The sequence below is a fragment of the Procambarus clarkii genome, chromosome 78 (genome assembly GCF_040958095.1).
Source record: "Procambarus clarkii isolate CNS0578487 chromosome 78, FALCON_Pclarkii_2.0, whole genome shotgun sequence".
Taxonomy (NCBI): domain Eukaryota; kingdom Metazoa; phylum Arthropoda; class Malacostraca; order Decapoda; family Cambaridae; genus Procambarus; species Procambarus clarkii.
The window spans coordinates 8,610,789-8,628,288 of NC_091227.1; the positions used below are offsets into that span (position 1 = coordinate 8,610,789).

General features: G+C 45.7%; 2 protein-coding genes across 2 annotated transcripts in view; both read right to left on the reverse strand.

Annotated features, from left to right (window-relative positions):
* LOC123746157 (leucine-rich repeat neuronal protein 2) overlaps positions 1 to 17,500 on the reverse strand; it is a 581,329-nt gene that overhangs the window by 30,134 nt on the left and 533,695 nt on the right. The window lies entirely within an intron of this gene.
* Positions 14,040 to 17,500, reverse strand: part of LOC138357437 (mucin-2-like) — a 52,880-nt gene continuing 49,419 nt past the window's right edge. Inside the window, exon 4 of the mRNA XM_069314289.1 lies at positions 14,040 to 14,275. Coding sequence (XP_069170390.1) covers positions 14,040 to 14,275 — 236 coding nt within the window. The remainder of the gene's footprint in view (positions 14,276 to 17,500) is intronic.

Sequence of the window (17,500 nt, forward strand, 5' to 3'; positions counted from 1 at the left end):
GGAGAGGGAAGAGTGATGTGGGAAGGATCTATTGGGTGAAAGGCTTTAGGAATGGGGAAATCGTTGAATAAGGGGAAGACACTGAAGAGGGGTTAATGGGTGGGATTAAGTGGAATACTGACACAGGCGGCCACAAGGGGGTGCTGCCTGGCAGAGTGTAAATTACCCAACTTAGGAGGAACTTGGCCCGTCGCATCAAGACGACCCCCAATCACCAGTAATTAACCTAATCATCCCTCAGTGACCTCGCTTTACAAAATAAAATGTATATAGCGAATGAGGTGAAATATATACATAAATGTCCCATACACAATACACACAAGACATGTATACTAAATGGTAAACTCGCCTAGAAAATACCGAAAAATTTATATTATCCAACTAGGTGACTGCATTCAAACCCGAGACAGAAGATAACATAAAAATGCAGCCCGTCCTTCAAAAATGGGGTGGTAAATGTAAGAAGACAAATAAGTGCAATTATGTACTATTCATAGCAGTTAGGAATTGTACTTATTTTCATTTAGTATTAAATCGTACTGTCAAATATATTGTGAATATTTGAGTTTACCTGAAAAACTGAATAGAAAAGCACAACCTCACCTAACCGTCTTAGTTTTTGAAGATAATAATTTTATTGCTTTTTAATTACAACTAGTACTTAACCTATAGTTATATTGATATTACAGTTTTATAAAACTAATAAAACAAAACTAAAATATATCAATAAATTGTAAAGTAACTCAGGATATTTTAAAATTTTGTATAAAATCTATATTGTTTAATAAACCTGAAAAAGAAATTCCTGATATTTAAAACTTGTGTATAGCAAATTGAAACTGAAAACTTCATCCTAAAATTCTGAGTGTCTTGACAGAAAACGAGAAGAATTAAGTCGGGGGAGGAGGTTGGGTAAATGTAACAGCCCCATAAGTGCAATTATGCACTGTTTGTGACAGTAAGAAAATGTACTTATTACACTTAGTATTAAATCGTACTGTCAATTCGGAGGATGGGTTGTAAAAATGCGAGAATAAATGAAACTCCAGAAGGCCTATTGGCTCATAAAAGACAGCTCCTATTGCCCCTATGAGGCAATTCTTACATATATCTACCCAACTCATTCATGTTTATTATGTTCCCAGGATGACAGATCAAAAAGCAAACCACACGGTTAACATTACACAACACTCAAAATTTCTTAAAGATAAAAAGCCAAATTACTAGTTGTGTAGGTTAGAATAAGCTACACGATCCACATGCACACAGCTTTAGCACAGAAACATCTCTTCCACAACTACTCGATTACTACAAATCTAGAGGCATCAAAAGTGAACCAAAATGTACGAGTCGTATAAACAGATTTTTGTAAACGCATTTGATACTGTGACCAAAGAGTGATTGCCAATACAATTAATGGATTAGGAAATAATAAGGAAAGTAAAAAAGGTGAAAGTACAAAATTTAAAAACTCTCTTCTAAAATGTACAACTTTATAGCTCTCAGTCTGTAAATACACTTATGTAATTACACACACACACACCCCACACACACACACACACACACACACACACACACTGTGGTGTGGGAGAAAAAAAAAAAAAAAGTAGTTAGTAAACAGTTGATTGACAGTTGAGAGGCGGGCCGAAAGAGCAAAGCTCAACCCCCGCAAAAACACAACTAGTAAACACACACACACAGGGTGTGAGGTCTGGGGGCAGGGTGGCTGAGTGGACAGCGCTCTAGCCTCGTGGACCTAGGGACCGGGGTTCGATCTCCGCACCCGGCGGAGACAGATGGGCAGAGTTTCCTTAACTCTGATGCACCTGTTGCCTAGCAGTAAATAGGTACCTGGGAGTTAAACAGCGGCTACGCGCTGCTTCCTGTGTGTGTGTGTGTGTGTGTGTGTGTGTGTGTGTGTGTGTGTGTGTGTGTGTGTGTGGAGGGAAAAAATAGTAGTTGGTAACAGTTGATGATTGACAGTTGAGAGGCGGGCCGGAAGAGCAGAGCTCAACCCCCGCAAGCACAACTAGGTGAATACACACACACACACACACACACAAAGGATATATGGAGAGCTAAACTATTGGAGGTGGCGACAAGACACTTCTTAAGCCAGCATGTCAGGAAACCCACAAGAATGAGAGGAAACGATGAACCAGCGAGACTTGACCTAGTCTTCACTCTGAACGACTCCGACATAAGGGATATCGGTTTCGAGGCCCCGGTAGGAATGAGCGACCACAGCATACTGACGTTTGACTATCTGGTTGAAGAAGGGTTAAAGAACTCGAGGAGGGGAACTGAAAACAAAAGGCTGGCATTCCGAAAGGGAAACTATGAGGAGATAAGGAAATTCCTAACAGATATAACATGGGAAACAGAGCTCAGAGGAAAGACGGCCCAAGACATGATGGACTACATCACGCAGAAGTGTAAGGTAGGCAGCAGACAAGTTTGTCCCGGTCCAAAAGGAAAGCAACGAAATGAAGATGAGAAACCCATGGTTTAATCAGAGATGTAGGCTTAGCTAAGCAGCAAAGTAAAAGGGCGTGGAGAAACTATAGAAATAACATGATACTTGAGAGCAGAGAAAGATACCAGAGTGCCAGGAATGAATGTCAGGTTGAGAAGAGAGGCAGAAGGGCAATACGAAAATGACATAGCAAGCAAGAAATTCTCGACCTAAATTGCTGCACAGTCACATCAGGAGAAAAACAACAGTAAAGGAACAGGTAATGAAGTTGAGAATAGGGGCAGACAGATTCACTACAAACGACAAGTGTGAGAGGAACTGAATAAGAAATTCTAGGTCTTCACATTAGAGCAAGGGAAATTCCAAAGAGATGGAATAGTTAACCTGGAACCACTAGAAGAGTTTGAGATTACCAGTGGGAATGTAAGGAAGCTCTTGCTAGAATTGGATGTGACAAAGGCTATAGGCCCGGATGGAATCTCCCCTTGGATACTAAAGGAAGGAACAGAAGCACTGTGCCTGCCACTCTCCATAGTGTATAACAAATCACTGGTAACATGGGAATTGCCAAAAATTTGGAAGACGGCTAATGTAGTCCCGATATACAAAAAGGGGGATAGACAGGAGGCACTGAACTACAGGCCAGTGTCCCTAACCTTGCATACCATGCAAGCTGGTGGAGAAGATTGTGCGAAAAAAGCTAGTGGAACTTCTGGAGCAAAAGAACCTCGTAACACAGCATCAGCATAGGTTCAGGGATGGCAAGTCCTGCCTCACAGGATCATTTGAATTCTACGACCAGGCAAGAAAAATCAGGCAAGAGAGGGGTGGGCAGACTGCATATTTTTTTTATTTCCAGAAAGCCTTTGATACAGTACCACACAAGAGGCTAGTGAAATAGCTGGAGATGCAGGCAGGAGTTAAAGGGAAGGTACTCCGTTGGATACAGGAGTACCTAAGCAACAGAAGACAGCGAGTCACTTAGGGGTGAGGTCTCAGATTGGCGAGACGTCACTAGTGGAGTCCCGCTGGGTTCAGTCCTTGGACCTATACTGTTTCTAATTTATGTAAATGATCTCCCATAAGGTATAGAATAAGTTCCTCTCATTGTTTGCTGATGATGCCAAAATTACGAGGAGAATTATAACAGAGGATGATAGTAGGAGGCTACAAGATGACCTAGACAAACTGAATGAATGGTCCAACAAATGGATACTGAAGTTCAACCCGAATAAATCCAAGGTCATGAAACTAGGTGGTGGAAACAGGAGGCCAGACACAGGATACCGAATGGGAAATGAAGTACTTCATGAAACGGACAGAGAGAAAGATCTAGGAGTTAATATCACACCAAACCTGTCTCCTGAAGTCCACATAAAAAGAATTATATCTGCGGCATACGCGAGGCTGGCTAACATCAGAACAGCCTTCAGGAATCTGTGTAAGGAATCATTCAGAACCTTGTACACCACTTATGTAAGACCAATCCTGGAGTATGCGGACCCAGCATGGAGCCCCTACCTTGTCAATCACAAGACAAAGCTAGAAAAAGTTCATAGGTATGCCACTAGACTAGTCCCAGAACTAGGAACCTAAGGAGGGACTAAGAACTAGGGAACTAAGAGGCATGAGTTACAAGGAAAGGCTGCGTGAGACGCACCTCACAACACTAGAAGACATAAGAGTAAGGGGAGACATGATCACTACCTACAAAATTATCAGAGGAATTGACAGGGTAGACAAGGATAAACTGTTTAACACGGGTGGAACGCGAACAAGGGAACACAGCTGGAGATTGAGTACCCAAATGAGCCACAGGGACGTTAGAAAGAACTTTTTCAGTGTCAGAGTAGTTAATAAGTGACATGCATTAGGCAGTGATGTGGTGGAGGCTGACTCCATACACAGTTTCAAATGTTGATATGATAGAGCTCAGTAGGCTCAGGAATTTGTACATCAGTTGATTGACGGTTGAGAGGCGGGCCCACAGAGCCAGAGCTCAACCCCCCCCCCCCCGTAAGCGCAACTAGGTGAGTACACACGCTCGCGCGCGCACAAACTTATCCTTCACTGTCAGAAACAGAAAACGCTTTTTTTTTGTATGGCTTAACTTGGCAAAGTATAACAAAAATGAATTACAGGAAAGATTAGCAAATAAACACTGATATTAGTCAACAACTGGTGGCGGTGGTGTAGGTGTGTACAGTGACTTGTCAACAACTGGTGGCGGTGCAGGTGTGTACAGTGACTTGTCAACAACTGGTGGCGGTGCAGGTGTGTACAGTGACTTGTCAACAACTGGTGGTGGCGGTGCAGGTGTGTACAGTGACTTGTCAACAACTGGTGGTGGCGGTGCAGGTGTGTACAGTGACTTGTCAACAACTGGTGGTGGCGGTGCAGGTGTGTACAGTGACTTGTCAACAACTGGTGGTGGCGGTGCAGGTGTGTACAGTGACTTGTCAACAACTGGTGGTGGCGGTGCAGGTGTGTACAGTGACTTGTCAACAACTGGTGGTGGCGGTGCAGGTGTGTACAGTGACTTGTCAACAACTGGTGGTGGCGGTGCAGGTGTGTACAGTGACTTGTCAACAACTGGTGGTGGCGGTGCAGGTGTGTACAGTGACTTGTCAACAACTGGTGGTGGTGCAGGTGTGTACAGTGACTTGTCAACAACTGGTGGTGGCGGTGCAGGTGTGTACAGTGACTTGTCAACAACTGGTGGTGGCGGTGCAGGTGTGTACAGTGACTTGTCAACAACTGGGTGGTGGTGCAGGTGTGTACAGTGACTTGTCAACAACTGGTTTGGCTGTATACAGTGAATAATCAACTGAAAATAACACACTACAAACAATACCTCCCCCAGTGAAATATTTCGCTTATTTTTTTCATTCAAAGATATCTAAGAAAAATGTTAAATTATAACCAAGAGAAAAGCGCGCGTGCAGCTTCAACTGTAGAAGAAACCCAGATAAGAAGAGGTGGTTGTTGTGGTTTGAGGGGCTTGTCAGTGGTAGTCGAGACTTGTATGGCACCCTGGTGCTGATTTAGGAGTTCTTCTCTCAGAGGTACCGCCACCATCAAGGTTACCAACGGCAGATAAATAACGCCAAAAACACCACAGCAAAGAAAATAAAACAAATACCTTCCACAAACGAAACCAAGCATCGCCACAAACATACGACTGCCACTATAATCCAAGCGACCCAACTCTACAAAATAGCTACCCGCTACCACAAACATTCCACCCGCCATCACAAACAAGCTACCCGCTACCACAAGCATCCCACCCGCCACCACAAACAAGCTACCCACCACCACAAGCATCCCACCCGCTACCCACCACCACAAGCATCCCACCCGCTACCACAAACAAACCAGCCGCCACCACAAACAAGCTACCCACCACCACAAGCATCCCACCCGCTACCACAAACAAACCAGCCGCCACCACAAACAAGCTACCCACCACCACAAGCATCCCACCCGCTACCACAAACAAACCAGCCGCCACCACAAACACGCAGGTTAATTACCTGCCGCTAGTTACATAGGACTGTAACTCAGACAGCCAGCACAGCAGCCGATAGTTAGCCAGGAGGCCAGCCACTGCACCTTTCTTAATTAATTCCCGAGGAAACAAACTCCTCGTCTCACACCTGTACACCTGATTAATTTCCCGGGGGAGATACCCAGAGGTAACAAACACACACGTGTGTGTGTGTGTGTGTGTGTGTGTGTGTGTGTGTGTGTGTGTGTGTGTGTGTGTGTGTGTGTGTGTGTGTGTACACTCACCTAATTCACCTTCGGCTCTATGGTCCCGCCTCTCAACTATCAATCAAGTGGTGTACAGATTCCTGTGGCAATAGAGCTCGATCATATCTACATTTGAAACTGTGTGTGTTTTTCCGTGTATGTAATTTATATGCACGCACATAAGCTCGCACACACACACACACACACACGTACACAGTTGTGTTGTCCCGACAGTTGAGAGGCGGACCAAAAGCCAGAGTTCAACCCCCGCAAGCAAAACTAGGTGAGCACACGCACACACACACAGGGAGAACTGCCAAGCTGCTGGAACAAGGCGAATGTGGTGCCACTACAATATAGAGAAGAGGCACTATACAGGGCTAGTGAAGAGTGACACAGACCAGTGCCACAAGCATCCCTCGCAAAATACTTGAAAAAATAATAAGGTTAAGACTAGTTGCACACTTACAAAGAATTTGGTATGTAAGCAAACATCAACACTGTACAGTGAGGTACCTTTGCTTGTAAATTTAGTCATTAATTCCCGGTAACTCCTTCCCAGTTACCGGTAGGAGTTACCGGAAGTTGTCCCCCCACTTACCGGAAGTAGCGGACGTTCCCAGGCGGTTTATGGTCTTAATCTCTCACCTTTTCTCTCCCTGACGCACCTTTTCTCTCCCTGACGCACCTTTTCTCTCATACTCGAATTTAAGATATAATGGAGTACCTTACGAGAAGGCTTATTTCTAGTCTTGACCAAGTCTGAATGGACTGGCCTGAACATCGTAGCCTTCAACACCGACGAGATGTTGATGGACTTACTGTTATGCACAACGCCAATCCTCTCAAAGTTCCTCACCCGGCCCAACTCCGTGGCCAACTGGAAGTTGGCACATATAACACAAGGCTCTCGTCTATCAACAGCCTCATGTTGGCAATATCTTACTAAAAAAATCATTATATCTGCGATCATTTATTCCGAGGTTGACTCGTATGTTCGCTAAACAAGTTGATATGCGAGATATTAACTCAACCGCATTTTGATGTATACTTTACCTAAGACAAAAAACCTGATTTACAAACAAATGGCAGCGACTCGCATAATTGACATTATCGTTCCATTTTCTTTTCGTGGGTCCTCCAGTTGGTTAGGATAAGGCACTTAAGTACGGCAATTTCTTGATATTGGGGACGCTCGTTAGAAAGAGCTGCTGGCACACAGTTGGCTCGTGGCTCATCTTGTTCCTTGTATGATAGCATTAAAGTTACTTTATTCCTAACGGATACAAATAATATCAAATAAATGTTAATGGCAGGCTTCAGATGAGGTAATGTAGGATAACAGCTCTTGTCTGCAGTTTCATTGTGAATGAACCCTAAATCTTAATTAAAAAAAAAAATAATTTAAGGGGAGATGAATAATTAAATGAAATTAAAAGAGGTGACAGTATCGAGATACATAAAACTAACAAATGAGAATAATTGTTTACAGAATCGAACAAATTAAAAAAAAAGAGGCAACACTGGCTAAGTGAAAACAAGGAAAGGGGGAGGTGGGGCTGAGGGGTGTGGGGGGGGGCTGAGGGGTTGGGGGGGGGGGGCTGAGGGGTTGGGGGGTGGGATTGGAGAAGAGCGTGGCCAATTACCTGGTTCCCAGGGGCCATGTTGCCTGGTGTCGATGGCCCCCTGGACGCCACTTGTGATTTTTATAATGCTGCCTGACCCCGCCACCAGAGAACGATTGAAGATATCATGACTATCCTCAACACCTGCTATCATTACTTGACCCCCAACTCGGCCATAGGCGACTCCACGCCCTGTCCCACCTGACCCCATGCCCTTGTCCCACCTGACCCCATGCCCTTGTCCCACCTGACCCCATGCCCTTGTCCCACCTGACCCCATGCCCTTGTCCTACCTGACCCCATGCCCTTGTCCCACCTGACCCCATGCCCTTGTCCCACCTGACCCCCATGCCCTTGTCCCACCTGACCCCATGCCCTTGTCCCACCTGACCCCATGTCCTTGTCCCACCTGACCCCCATGCCCTTGTCCCACCTGACCCCCATGCCCTTGTCCCACTCAAATCATACGTGTATCTCGACATCTGAAAAACTAAAAAAAAGTTTTTGTTTACCATTCCTAAGTACCTGGAATTTATCACTGACAACATTTTATTTTCTGCTGCCCAATAGGAAACTTTATTAATGAGCATGTATTTTTTCAATGTCTTCTACTGAAGTAGTTTTTATGCTGATTTTTGTGTCATCTGCAAAAGATGACACGAAGCTGTGCTCGTATTTTTTTCTATATCTGATATCAGAATAAGGAAAAGCAGTGGGGCATGGACTGTGCCTTGAGGTAAAAAGCTTTTAACCGTGCTTGAACTCGATTGTATTAGGTCGACTGTTACTCTTTACGTTCGGTTTGACAGAAAATTTAATATCCATTGCCATACTTTAACCGTTATCCCCAATGACCTCATTTTGTGTGCTATTACTCCATGGTCACATCAAATGTCTTAGCAAAATCGGTGTGTCGGCATTCAGTAGTTGTTCCAATTCATCAGTGATTTTGTTATAGTGGTTGAGTAGCTGCGAAAAACATGATCTTCCCACTCCAAATTCATGTTGACCTTAGGTTGTGGAGGTCAATGGTCTCCATGAACAGGAGATCTGACACCTTTTCACTCTCGAAAACTTTTTATTATGTATTATAAAAAGTTTTATGTAGAAAACTTTTTATTATGTGGAATTATTAACCAGTCGCACTCTAACGTGCGACTGGTTAATAACTCTTAGCCAATGCTCTGCTCCCTCGTGTAGGGAAGCTATATCTGCTGATTTAAGCACTTCTGGTATCTCCCCAGTATCCAAGCATTTTCACCACGCTACACCGAGTGATTGTGCTATTGGTATTTTTTTTTATATAAATTTCGAATGCCATGACTCTGGACCCAGGGCTGAGTGCATGAACATGTTGTCAATTTATATTTCAAAGTCTGTAGAGTTAGTGTTGATCTCCAAACACCTGAAAATATAACTGATATCATGCATAAATATTGTTTGTATCTTCCACTTTCATTTTGTTTATTAGGGCGCTAAACATGTCCTCATACGGATTTTTTTAGCATCCCACTAATTTCTTTGTCATCATCTGCGTATGAACCTTCACTTGTAAGCGAATATTGACGGAGGTTATCGATTTCAATTTCGCATATGAGAAGAAATATTTTGAATCTTTCATTATCTCTTATATGGCTTTCCGTTCTAACTGCATTTCTTTCATCTAATATGATTGTTAGTCTCTGTTCTATTTCTTTAATCTCCCTGTTTCAATTATTTCTTCATTGTAGGGATAGTCGTGTCTGCTTAAATTAAGCTTTTCTGTTATTTTTGTTCCTTCTGTTATGCCGTCTGCGTACTCTTTCTGGCTTTCCACAAAGGAACACATCTTGGGCTATATAGGCTTCGGTAGTCACTTATTATATTCCTTGCGTGGAATTGTTAATACTTAAAACAGTTTCCCATTGAATGTTTGGGAAAAAATATAAATGGCACTTTCAATCTATACTTTTATTGATCAAAATAAATTGACTGAATAACCGCTCTAGTTTGATAATTTGTTTGGACGTTTATGAGTAATGATGTTAGTTTGCACTTCAATGTGATCTGAGTATGTGGTATCTGAGATCGTTATGTCCCTGATTATTTCTTCATTGTGAAGATCAGATCTAGAACATTTTCAGTCCTAGTTGGCTCTGTTATCTGCTGGTTGAGCGAAAATATGTTACAGAATCTAAGTAGTTATCTGACCTGAGATTGGTTATTTCCAAATAGATTTTGTGGTATAATATTATTGTTTGCTATTCTCCATCTTAGACTAGGCAGGTTGATGTCTCCTAGAAAGATAATATCTGGCACTGGGTTTGGCAGATTATCGAGGCTATTCCCTATTTTCTTTATCTGTTCTGTAAATTCCTCAGCCGTTGCTTCCAGTGATTTGTATATTAGAATAATAACTAAGTTTATTTTCTTTGTTTTCACTCCCAGTACCTCGACCAACTCATTTGTAGAGGCAAGGAGCTCCTGAGCATACGAACCTACTCCTCCATGCGACCTATTTACCCTATCACATCTCTAGATTATATTTCGATATCCGATCTCGCTGTCAATTAATTCCCCTGCATGGGTTTGTGAAAGCTCCAAATAACGCATTTGCCTCTGCGAGGAGGCAAATTATGAACGGTACTTTGCTTTTGACTTTTTAGTCCCTTGTGTGTTGGTAAAGGTTCTGGGGAGTTGAATAATTCAAAACAAGCCACAGCTTAATTTGTTAGTTATGTACAAATGAAGTAAAGTGAAGTCAAATCAGATCGAGTGAAGTCAACCGAGGTCAATTCAGGTCAGGTGTGGAATGCGGATCGCTGAGTTGTTGGTGTGACTGAAGAACAGGAGATAAAGGGAAGCGATAAGCAGTGAGGAGAGACGGAAGGGGCGACAAACGGAAGAGGAAGCTAGTCTGACGTGGGGGAGGAGGGAGAATATTGGTGGAGAGATCTAAAGTGTGTGGAGGAAGAGAAGGACTTATAAGATGGAAGGCATTTGGCAAAACTTGAGTTGGGTGGGAGGATGGAGAGGGAGAAAGAAAAAACAGAGGGAGGAAGAGCAGGAGGCAGTAAACACGAGGCTTGGGGTTCGAACGATGGCCCAGCCTAGCGAGCAGCATATTTCCCAGCGGACCACATCTTCCTTCCCTTCCCTTCCCCCACTCCACACTATCCCCTCCTCTCCCCACCACACCCTTCCCACACTCCCACTGACACACATCACACTGCTGCTGCTTAAGGAAAACAAACTTTAAATAATGATAATATTAGCACACAGTTGCGTCAAGCTGTACATGTATGAGAACTTGCTTTAGTCAACATAGAGTGGAGGGTGTCCCCACACCTAGAAGCTGTGAAGTAGTTTAGTTCTAGCACTGTAACAATACGTCAAGTACCTCTGTTTTCCTCTTGTAGATAATCAGCGGAGTTACCTACAGTTCCCTATCCTACCTCGCTTCCTACCCTTACCCTCCCTCTTCCCCCTGTTGGCGTCCCTGTAGTTACCATAAGCGGCATGGGGATTATTTTATCACAGTAAAGCTGACGACATTATCCTGGCTATGATCAGACAGCAAGCCAGCGAAGCTCTAAGCTTCACCCATTGATATGGTGGGTTTGTGTGCTTTAAGAGCTAGTAGAAATGTCCTATGAGTGGGGGGGGGGGATGAGAATATGAATGTTGTGAATAACAAACTTTTGTTATTTAAGAAACCCCCTAGGTTAGAATCCTGGTCAGGGAAAAGCAGAGCATGCAAAGTTCCTTCACTTCACAGTCCACCAACAACTGGGGAAAAGGATGTAAACAGACTAGCGGAGCGTGTTGCGGGGTAACATCCTGGGATCAGTCATACAATTAGTACACTGCACATCTACCCTGCTAATATAATATCCATTCCTGCACCTGTATCCCCTTCAGTGTGAGAAAACGGAGGGGATGGGTGGGGAGGGGGGGGGGGCGCATGATTTGGATGAATGGGTGAGTTTTGGGGTTGGAATGGGTGGGGGGGTATGATTTGGATGAATGGGTGAGTTTTGGGGTTGGAATGGGTGGGGGGGGGGGTATGATTTGGATGAGTGGGTGAGTTTTGGGGTTGGTATAGAATTGATGTCAACAATTAGAGATGAAGATAACAAAGTTTGAGAATCAGTTCAGTGATAGTGCAAAATCAGTAAAATATAACTATTCATGAACAATAGAACAGTTTCCCTTTCCCCCACAAGTTTACTGATGACACTTAAACCTAGTCTGTGACAACTCATGTATTGAGCGTGATGATCCAAGCATGTAAACTCATCAGCACGCTGTCTCTGGCTTGGTTTACGACTCCTATGACGATGATGACGAGCCTATGATATGGGGGACGGAAGTGGTGCCACTTATCACAGTCAAAGATAAACAACAGGCTTGTTATCTCCTCACTTAAAGTGGGCAAGTGTACATTGCTGACGATAGTCTGCTGGAGTATATATTCACTTTATACACTATATACACTCTAGCGTTGCCACTCCGTACACATTGCAACTGATTTGACCCTAACCCAACAAATAAGGCCCCAAGCAGCCCACCTAACCTATCGAAGCCGATGCGTAGAAAACGTCAGTATTACGGTGCTTTTTAATATTTCCCATTTTTAACGGATTAGTCGATAACGTAAACAAATGCGACGTATTAGAGGTCTGACAGCTGAGTGGACAGCGCTTCGGATTCGTTGTCTTGAAGTTCCGGGTTCGATCTCCGGTGGAGGCAGAGATAAATAGGCAGTTTCTTTCACCCTGATGCGCCTGTTCACCTAGCAGTAAATAGGTACCTGGGAGTTAGACAACTGCTACGGGCTGCTTCCTGGGGATGTGTAATAAAAAGGAGGCCAGGTCGAGGTCCGGGCCGCGGGACGCTAAGCCCCCCTAATCATCTCAAGATAACCTCAAAATATTAGACGAGAGGTTGCCTGGTGGCCACTGCTTGACGCAGAAAGCCAGATTATATATATCATCTCTCGTCAATAATCCCCTCAGAGCTAAATTGGGCGCTGCAGTGAGAAACTATTAAATTTAATAAAAGCTTAATCTCTAAATACCTCGGACTACACTGTCGCAATCTAAAGGGGCACATGTGACACGTCTCCAACACCTGTTCTTACCGACGCACACGAGCACCTGTTATTACCGACGCACACGAGCACCTGTTCTTACCGACGCACACGAGCACCTGTTCTTACCGACGCACACGAGCACCTGTTCTTACCGACGCACACGAGCACCTGTTCTTACCGACGCACACGAGCACCTGTTCTTACCGACACACACGAGCACCTGTTCTTACCGACGCACACGAGCACCTGTTCTTACCGACGCACACGAGCACCTGTTCTTACCGACGCACACGAGCACCTGTTCTTACCGACGCACACAAGCACCTGTTCTTACCGACGCACACGAGCACCTGTTCTTACCGACGCACACGAGCACCTGTTCTTACCGACGCACACGAGCACCTGTTATTACCGACGCACACGAGCACCTGTTATTACCGACGCACACGAGCACCTGTTATTACCGACGCACACGAGCACCTGTTCTTACCGACGCACACGAGCACCTGTTCTTACCGACGCACACGAACACCTGTTCTTACCGACGCACACGAGCACCTGTTCTTACCGACGCACACGAGCACCTGTTCTTACCGACGCACACGAGCACCTGTTCTTACCGACGCACACGAGCACCTGTTCTTACCGACGCACACGCCAACTGCCACATCCTCATCTGTCAGGATCAACCAGGGCGAATAATCTAACAATTTCGAGGTAGTAATGGTGCGCAGTTTGTGTATGGTGGTCCAGATGCCGGGGCCCCAGATGCCGGGGCCCCAGATGCCGGGGCCCCAGATGCCGGGGCCCCAGACGCCGGGGGCCCCAAACGCCAGGGGGCCCCAGATGCCGGGCTCAGACGCCGGGCTCACGCACGGGCCTATCATTTTCTTGTGGAGGAGTTGAGCTCGGAAAAGGTGCAGTAAATCAGTGGGAGTGGCTGGCACCAGGAGCCCTCCACCACGCCAGCCTCGCGTTTCCTCTCCCCTGGATACATTTGTCCTTACACAGATGGTCTGTCTGGAACTTGTGCGACTGCACAGATACGTTGCAATTGAGCCTGTATGTTGCAGAAAGCGTCAGTGCTGTGGATCCTTAGAGTTGGGGATCCCTAGTGGGTTTTGTGTTGGAGATCCTCCAGCGCTGCTGAACTGTGCTTGACAGCTTCCGTTGTAGAGCTACGGTAGAGCTCCTCGGTGCTGGACATAATCACTGGGGGAGAGACTGGTCTGAATATCTCGTGTGTTGGCGAGTTGGAGACCATATTTGATTTCTTCGGACCCTCGGTATTGGAAAACTTTAACCCTTGAAGATTAAAGTGTTTGAGATCTCTGGTATGGCAGACGCCTGCTGGACATCGTTAATATTAAAGTCCCATAATGATGATTGTTATCAGTTTTGCGACTCGTTAGCAAGTAACACTGTATTAGACGCCCTTCAGTCCTTGAAACTTTAGCGTTGGAGATCGTCAGTGATGGAGACCAACACGTGCTAGAGATCTTCACTTCTGCCATTCTCCAAGTTATAGTGTGATCTGGAAGTCAAGCCAGGAGGCCGAATTTCCATCCCATGTTACAAGTTTGGTCCAACAGTCGAGGACACCCTCCGACTGATCTTCCAGGCGGGTTGTTCCCTGCTCGGGGTCCCTGAGCCCGAGGTAATCTTCGTCAGCCATCTCCCTCCGTCCTCCTGGAAACATTGTGCTCTGGAAATGCTTTGTCCTATTCTCCTGGAAGTACCTTGTTATGGTAACATTGGGCACCACTGCCCTGGGAACATATTACCCTGCTCTCGTTTGTAACACTTTTCTGTCCTGGAAAGATATCCAACTGTCTCCCTCAAAATACAGCTTCTGGAGCAAAACTCTCATAATCAGATAAAGATAATCACACGGGTAAAACTCCTCACAACACCCTGTTCCACTCTCCCTTCCCACACCTTATTTCACCCTCCATCCTGCACAACACACCCTGCTTCACCACACTCTGTTTCACCCTTCATCAGCCTTCACTATACTACTAAAAGGCAATATATATTTCAACAAACAAATGGGACTCAAGATTTCCAGGGTAAACAACCCGTGCGGTGCAGAGGTACACAGACTAGGTGAGAGAGAGAAGGAAGAGAGACGCACTACTGGAGCATACCTGCAGGCGTAGTAACCTCTCTGTCGAAGGTAATGCAGTAGGTATCAGTAACCAGATAGATGCACGATCAATTTATGATAACTATAAATGCAGATAATAGTTGCAATCTGAATTTTACCCCCCCCCCCCTCCTCATCCTCTCTCTCTCACACACACACACACACACACACACACACACACACACACACACACACACACACACACACACACACACATTAAAATATTTATATCTAATAATAAACAAGTAAAGCGTCATAGAAAACGGAGGATAGTGGAGGGGTAACCCAGCAGAGTTATGTCAACAATCTCCCCCCCCCCCCCTCCCCATCCTCCCTGGCATTATACCCGGCCTATCTCTCCGCTCCACTGCTTACGGGGGGAAGACCCATAATTGCTCTGCTTTAAGCCCAATCTCTACTGCTCCCCAGCGGACAATGCTCGCAGCGACGGCGTATACAAGCGGCAGCAGGGCAGTTAACGCAGCCAGCACCAGCATAAAACCAGCAGCAGACGACGCAGTGCCCTGCAGATATCAATGTGTGCTAGGGGAGTCATGATATGTTTACTGCCTCCGTCCCCCCTCCTCACCCCCACTACCCAACAACTGCCTAGGGGATGGGGGGAAGAGTTCGAGTAGGACAGAGAGGTAATAATGGAGGAAGAGAAACAATGGGAGGAGGGGTGGCAGGGAGGGGGAAGAACACCGAGAAGAGGTGCAAAGAGGGTTGTTGTAGCGGAGAGGGAGATAATGAGGTTAGGAGATAGGGAATGGTGAAAGAAAAACATGGGTAGGAGAGAGAAGGGAAGGGAAGGAGAGAGGAAGGGAAGGAAGAGTTAGGGAAGGAGAAAGGAAGAGTACAACTGTAGGAATGAAGAGAGGGAAAAAGAACTGGGACTCAGCTTTGTCCAGACTGGAGAGTTGGAGACCAACAAGGACAACGCCAGAGACGTCACCATGAACAGTGACGGTCCACCAGCACATATCATAACAAGGCCCAGGAGGAGAACTGAAGGCTCACCGAGAAGTGATAAAGTAAGCTTGGTAACAGATACAACGTAAACACTGATCAAGCAGATGGAAAGGTGGGAGACAATAATTAGGACAAAGATAGAGCAATGGAACCATGTCAAAGACGAATAATAAATTCCTAGCTGAGGTAAAACTGCCAAGCTGAAAATATTAAGTGGTATTTGTTAACATCTTCAAATCATTGGGATTTTTTTTTTAAATCAGTCATGGCAGTCATTCTCGCAAATGTTGTGGCAGCCATTGTAACAGGTGTCGTGGCAAGTGTCACAAGGAACATGCCACACTACACACATGCTTTCAGCTACTTAAATAACGATTGTATACAACAAACGTAAGAACAGCACATAAGTATGCAGCCCCCGGCCTGCAGTGGACGAAGAGACAATGACCAAAATAAGAACCAGAAAACCAGAGGACACGGGTGGAGGCTGGAGACACAGATGAGGCAGGACCAGAGGACACGGGTGGAAGCTGGAGACACAGATGAGGCAGAACCAGAGGACACGGGTGGAAGCTGGAGACACAGATGAGGCAGGACCAGAGGACACGGGTGGAAGCTGGGGACACAGATGAGGCAGGACCAGAGGACACGGGTGGAAGCTGGAGACACAGATGAGGCAGGACCAGAGGACACGGGTGGAAACTGGAGACACAGATGAGGCAGGACCAGAGGACACGGGTGGAAGCTGGAGACACAGATGAGGCAGGACCAGAGGACACGGGTGGAGGCTGGAGACACAGATGAGGCAGGACCACAGGACACGGGTGGAAGCTGGAGACACAGATGAGGCAGGACCAGAGGACACGGGTGGAAGCTGGAGACACAGATGAGGACAGAACCAGAGGACACGGAGTAGGAAGCTGGAGACACAGATGAGGCAGGACCAGAGGACACGGGGTGGAAGCTGGAGACACAGATGAGGCAGGACCAGAGGACACGGGTGGAATGCTGGAGACAGATGAGGCAGGACCAGAGGACACGGGTGGATGCTGGAGACACAGATGAGGCAGGACCAGAGGACACGGGTGGAAGCTGGAGACACAGATGAGGCAGGACCAGAGGACACGGGTGGAGGACTGGAGACACAGATGAGGCAGGACCAGAGGACACGGGTGGAGGACTGGAGACACAGATGAGCCGGAGGGATGTCAGGGAACCATTATTTAATGTAAGAGTTGCCAGCAAGTGGGATAGACTAGAAGATTAGATCGTCGAGGGAATCACAAGCAACATCACTATGAAGTATGGAAAGAAAAATAATGTAAACAAATAATTATTGACCTTCCAAACACTTCTAGTTGTGTGAACACACACACACACACGCTCACACACATACAACAGGCGGGTCCAAAGATGCCAAAGCTCAATCCCCGCAAGCACAGTTAGGTGAGAAC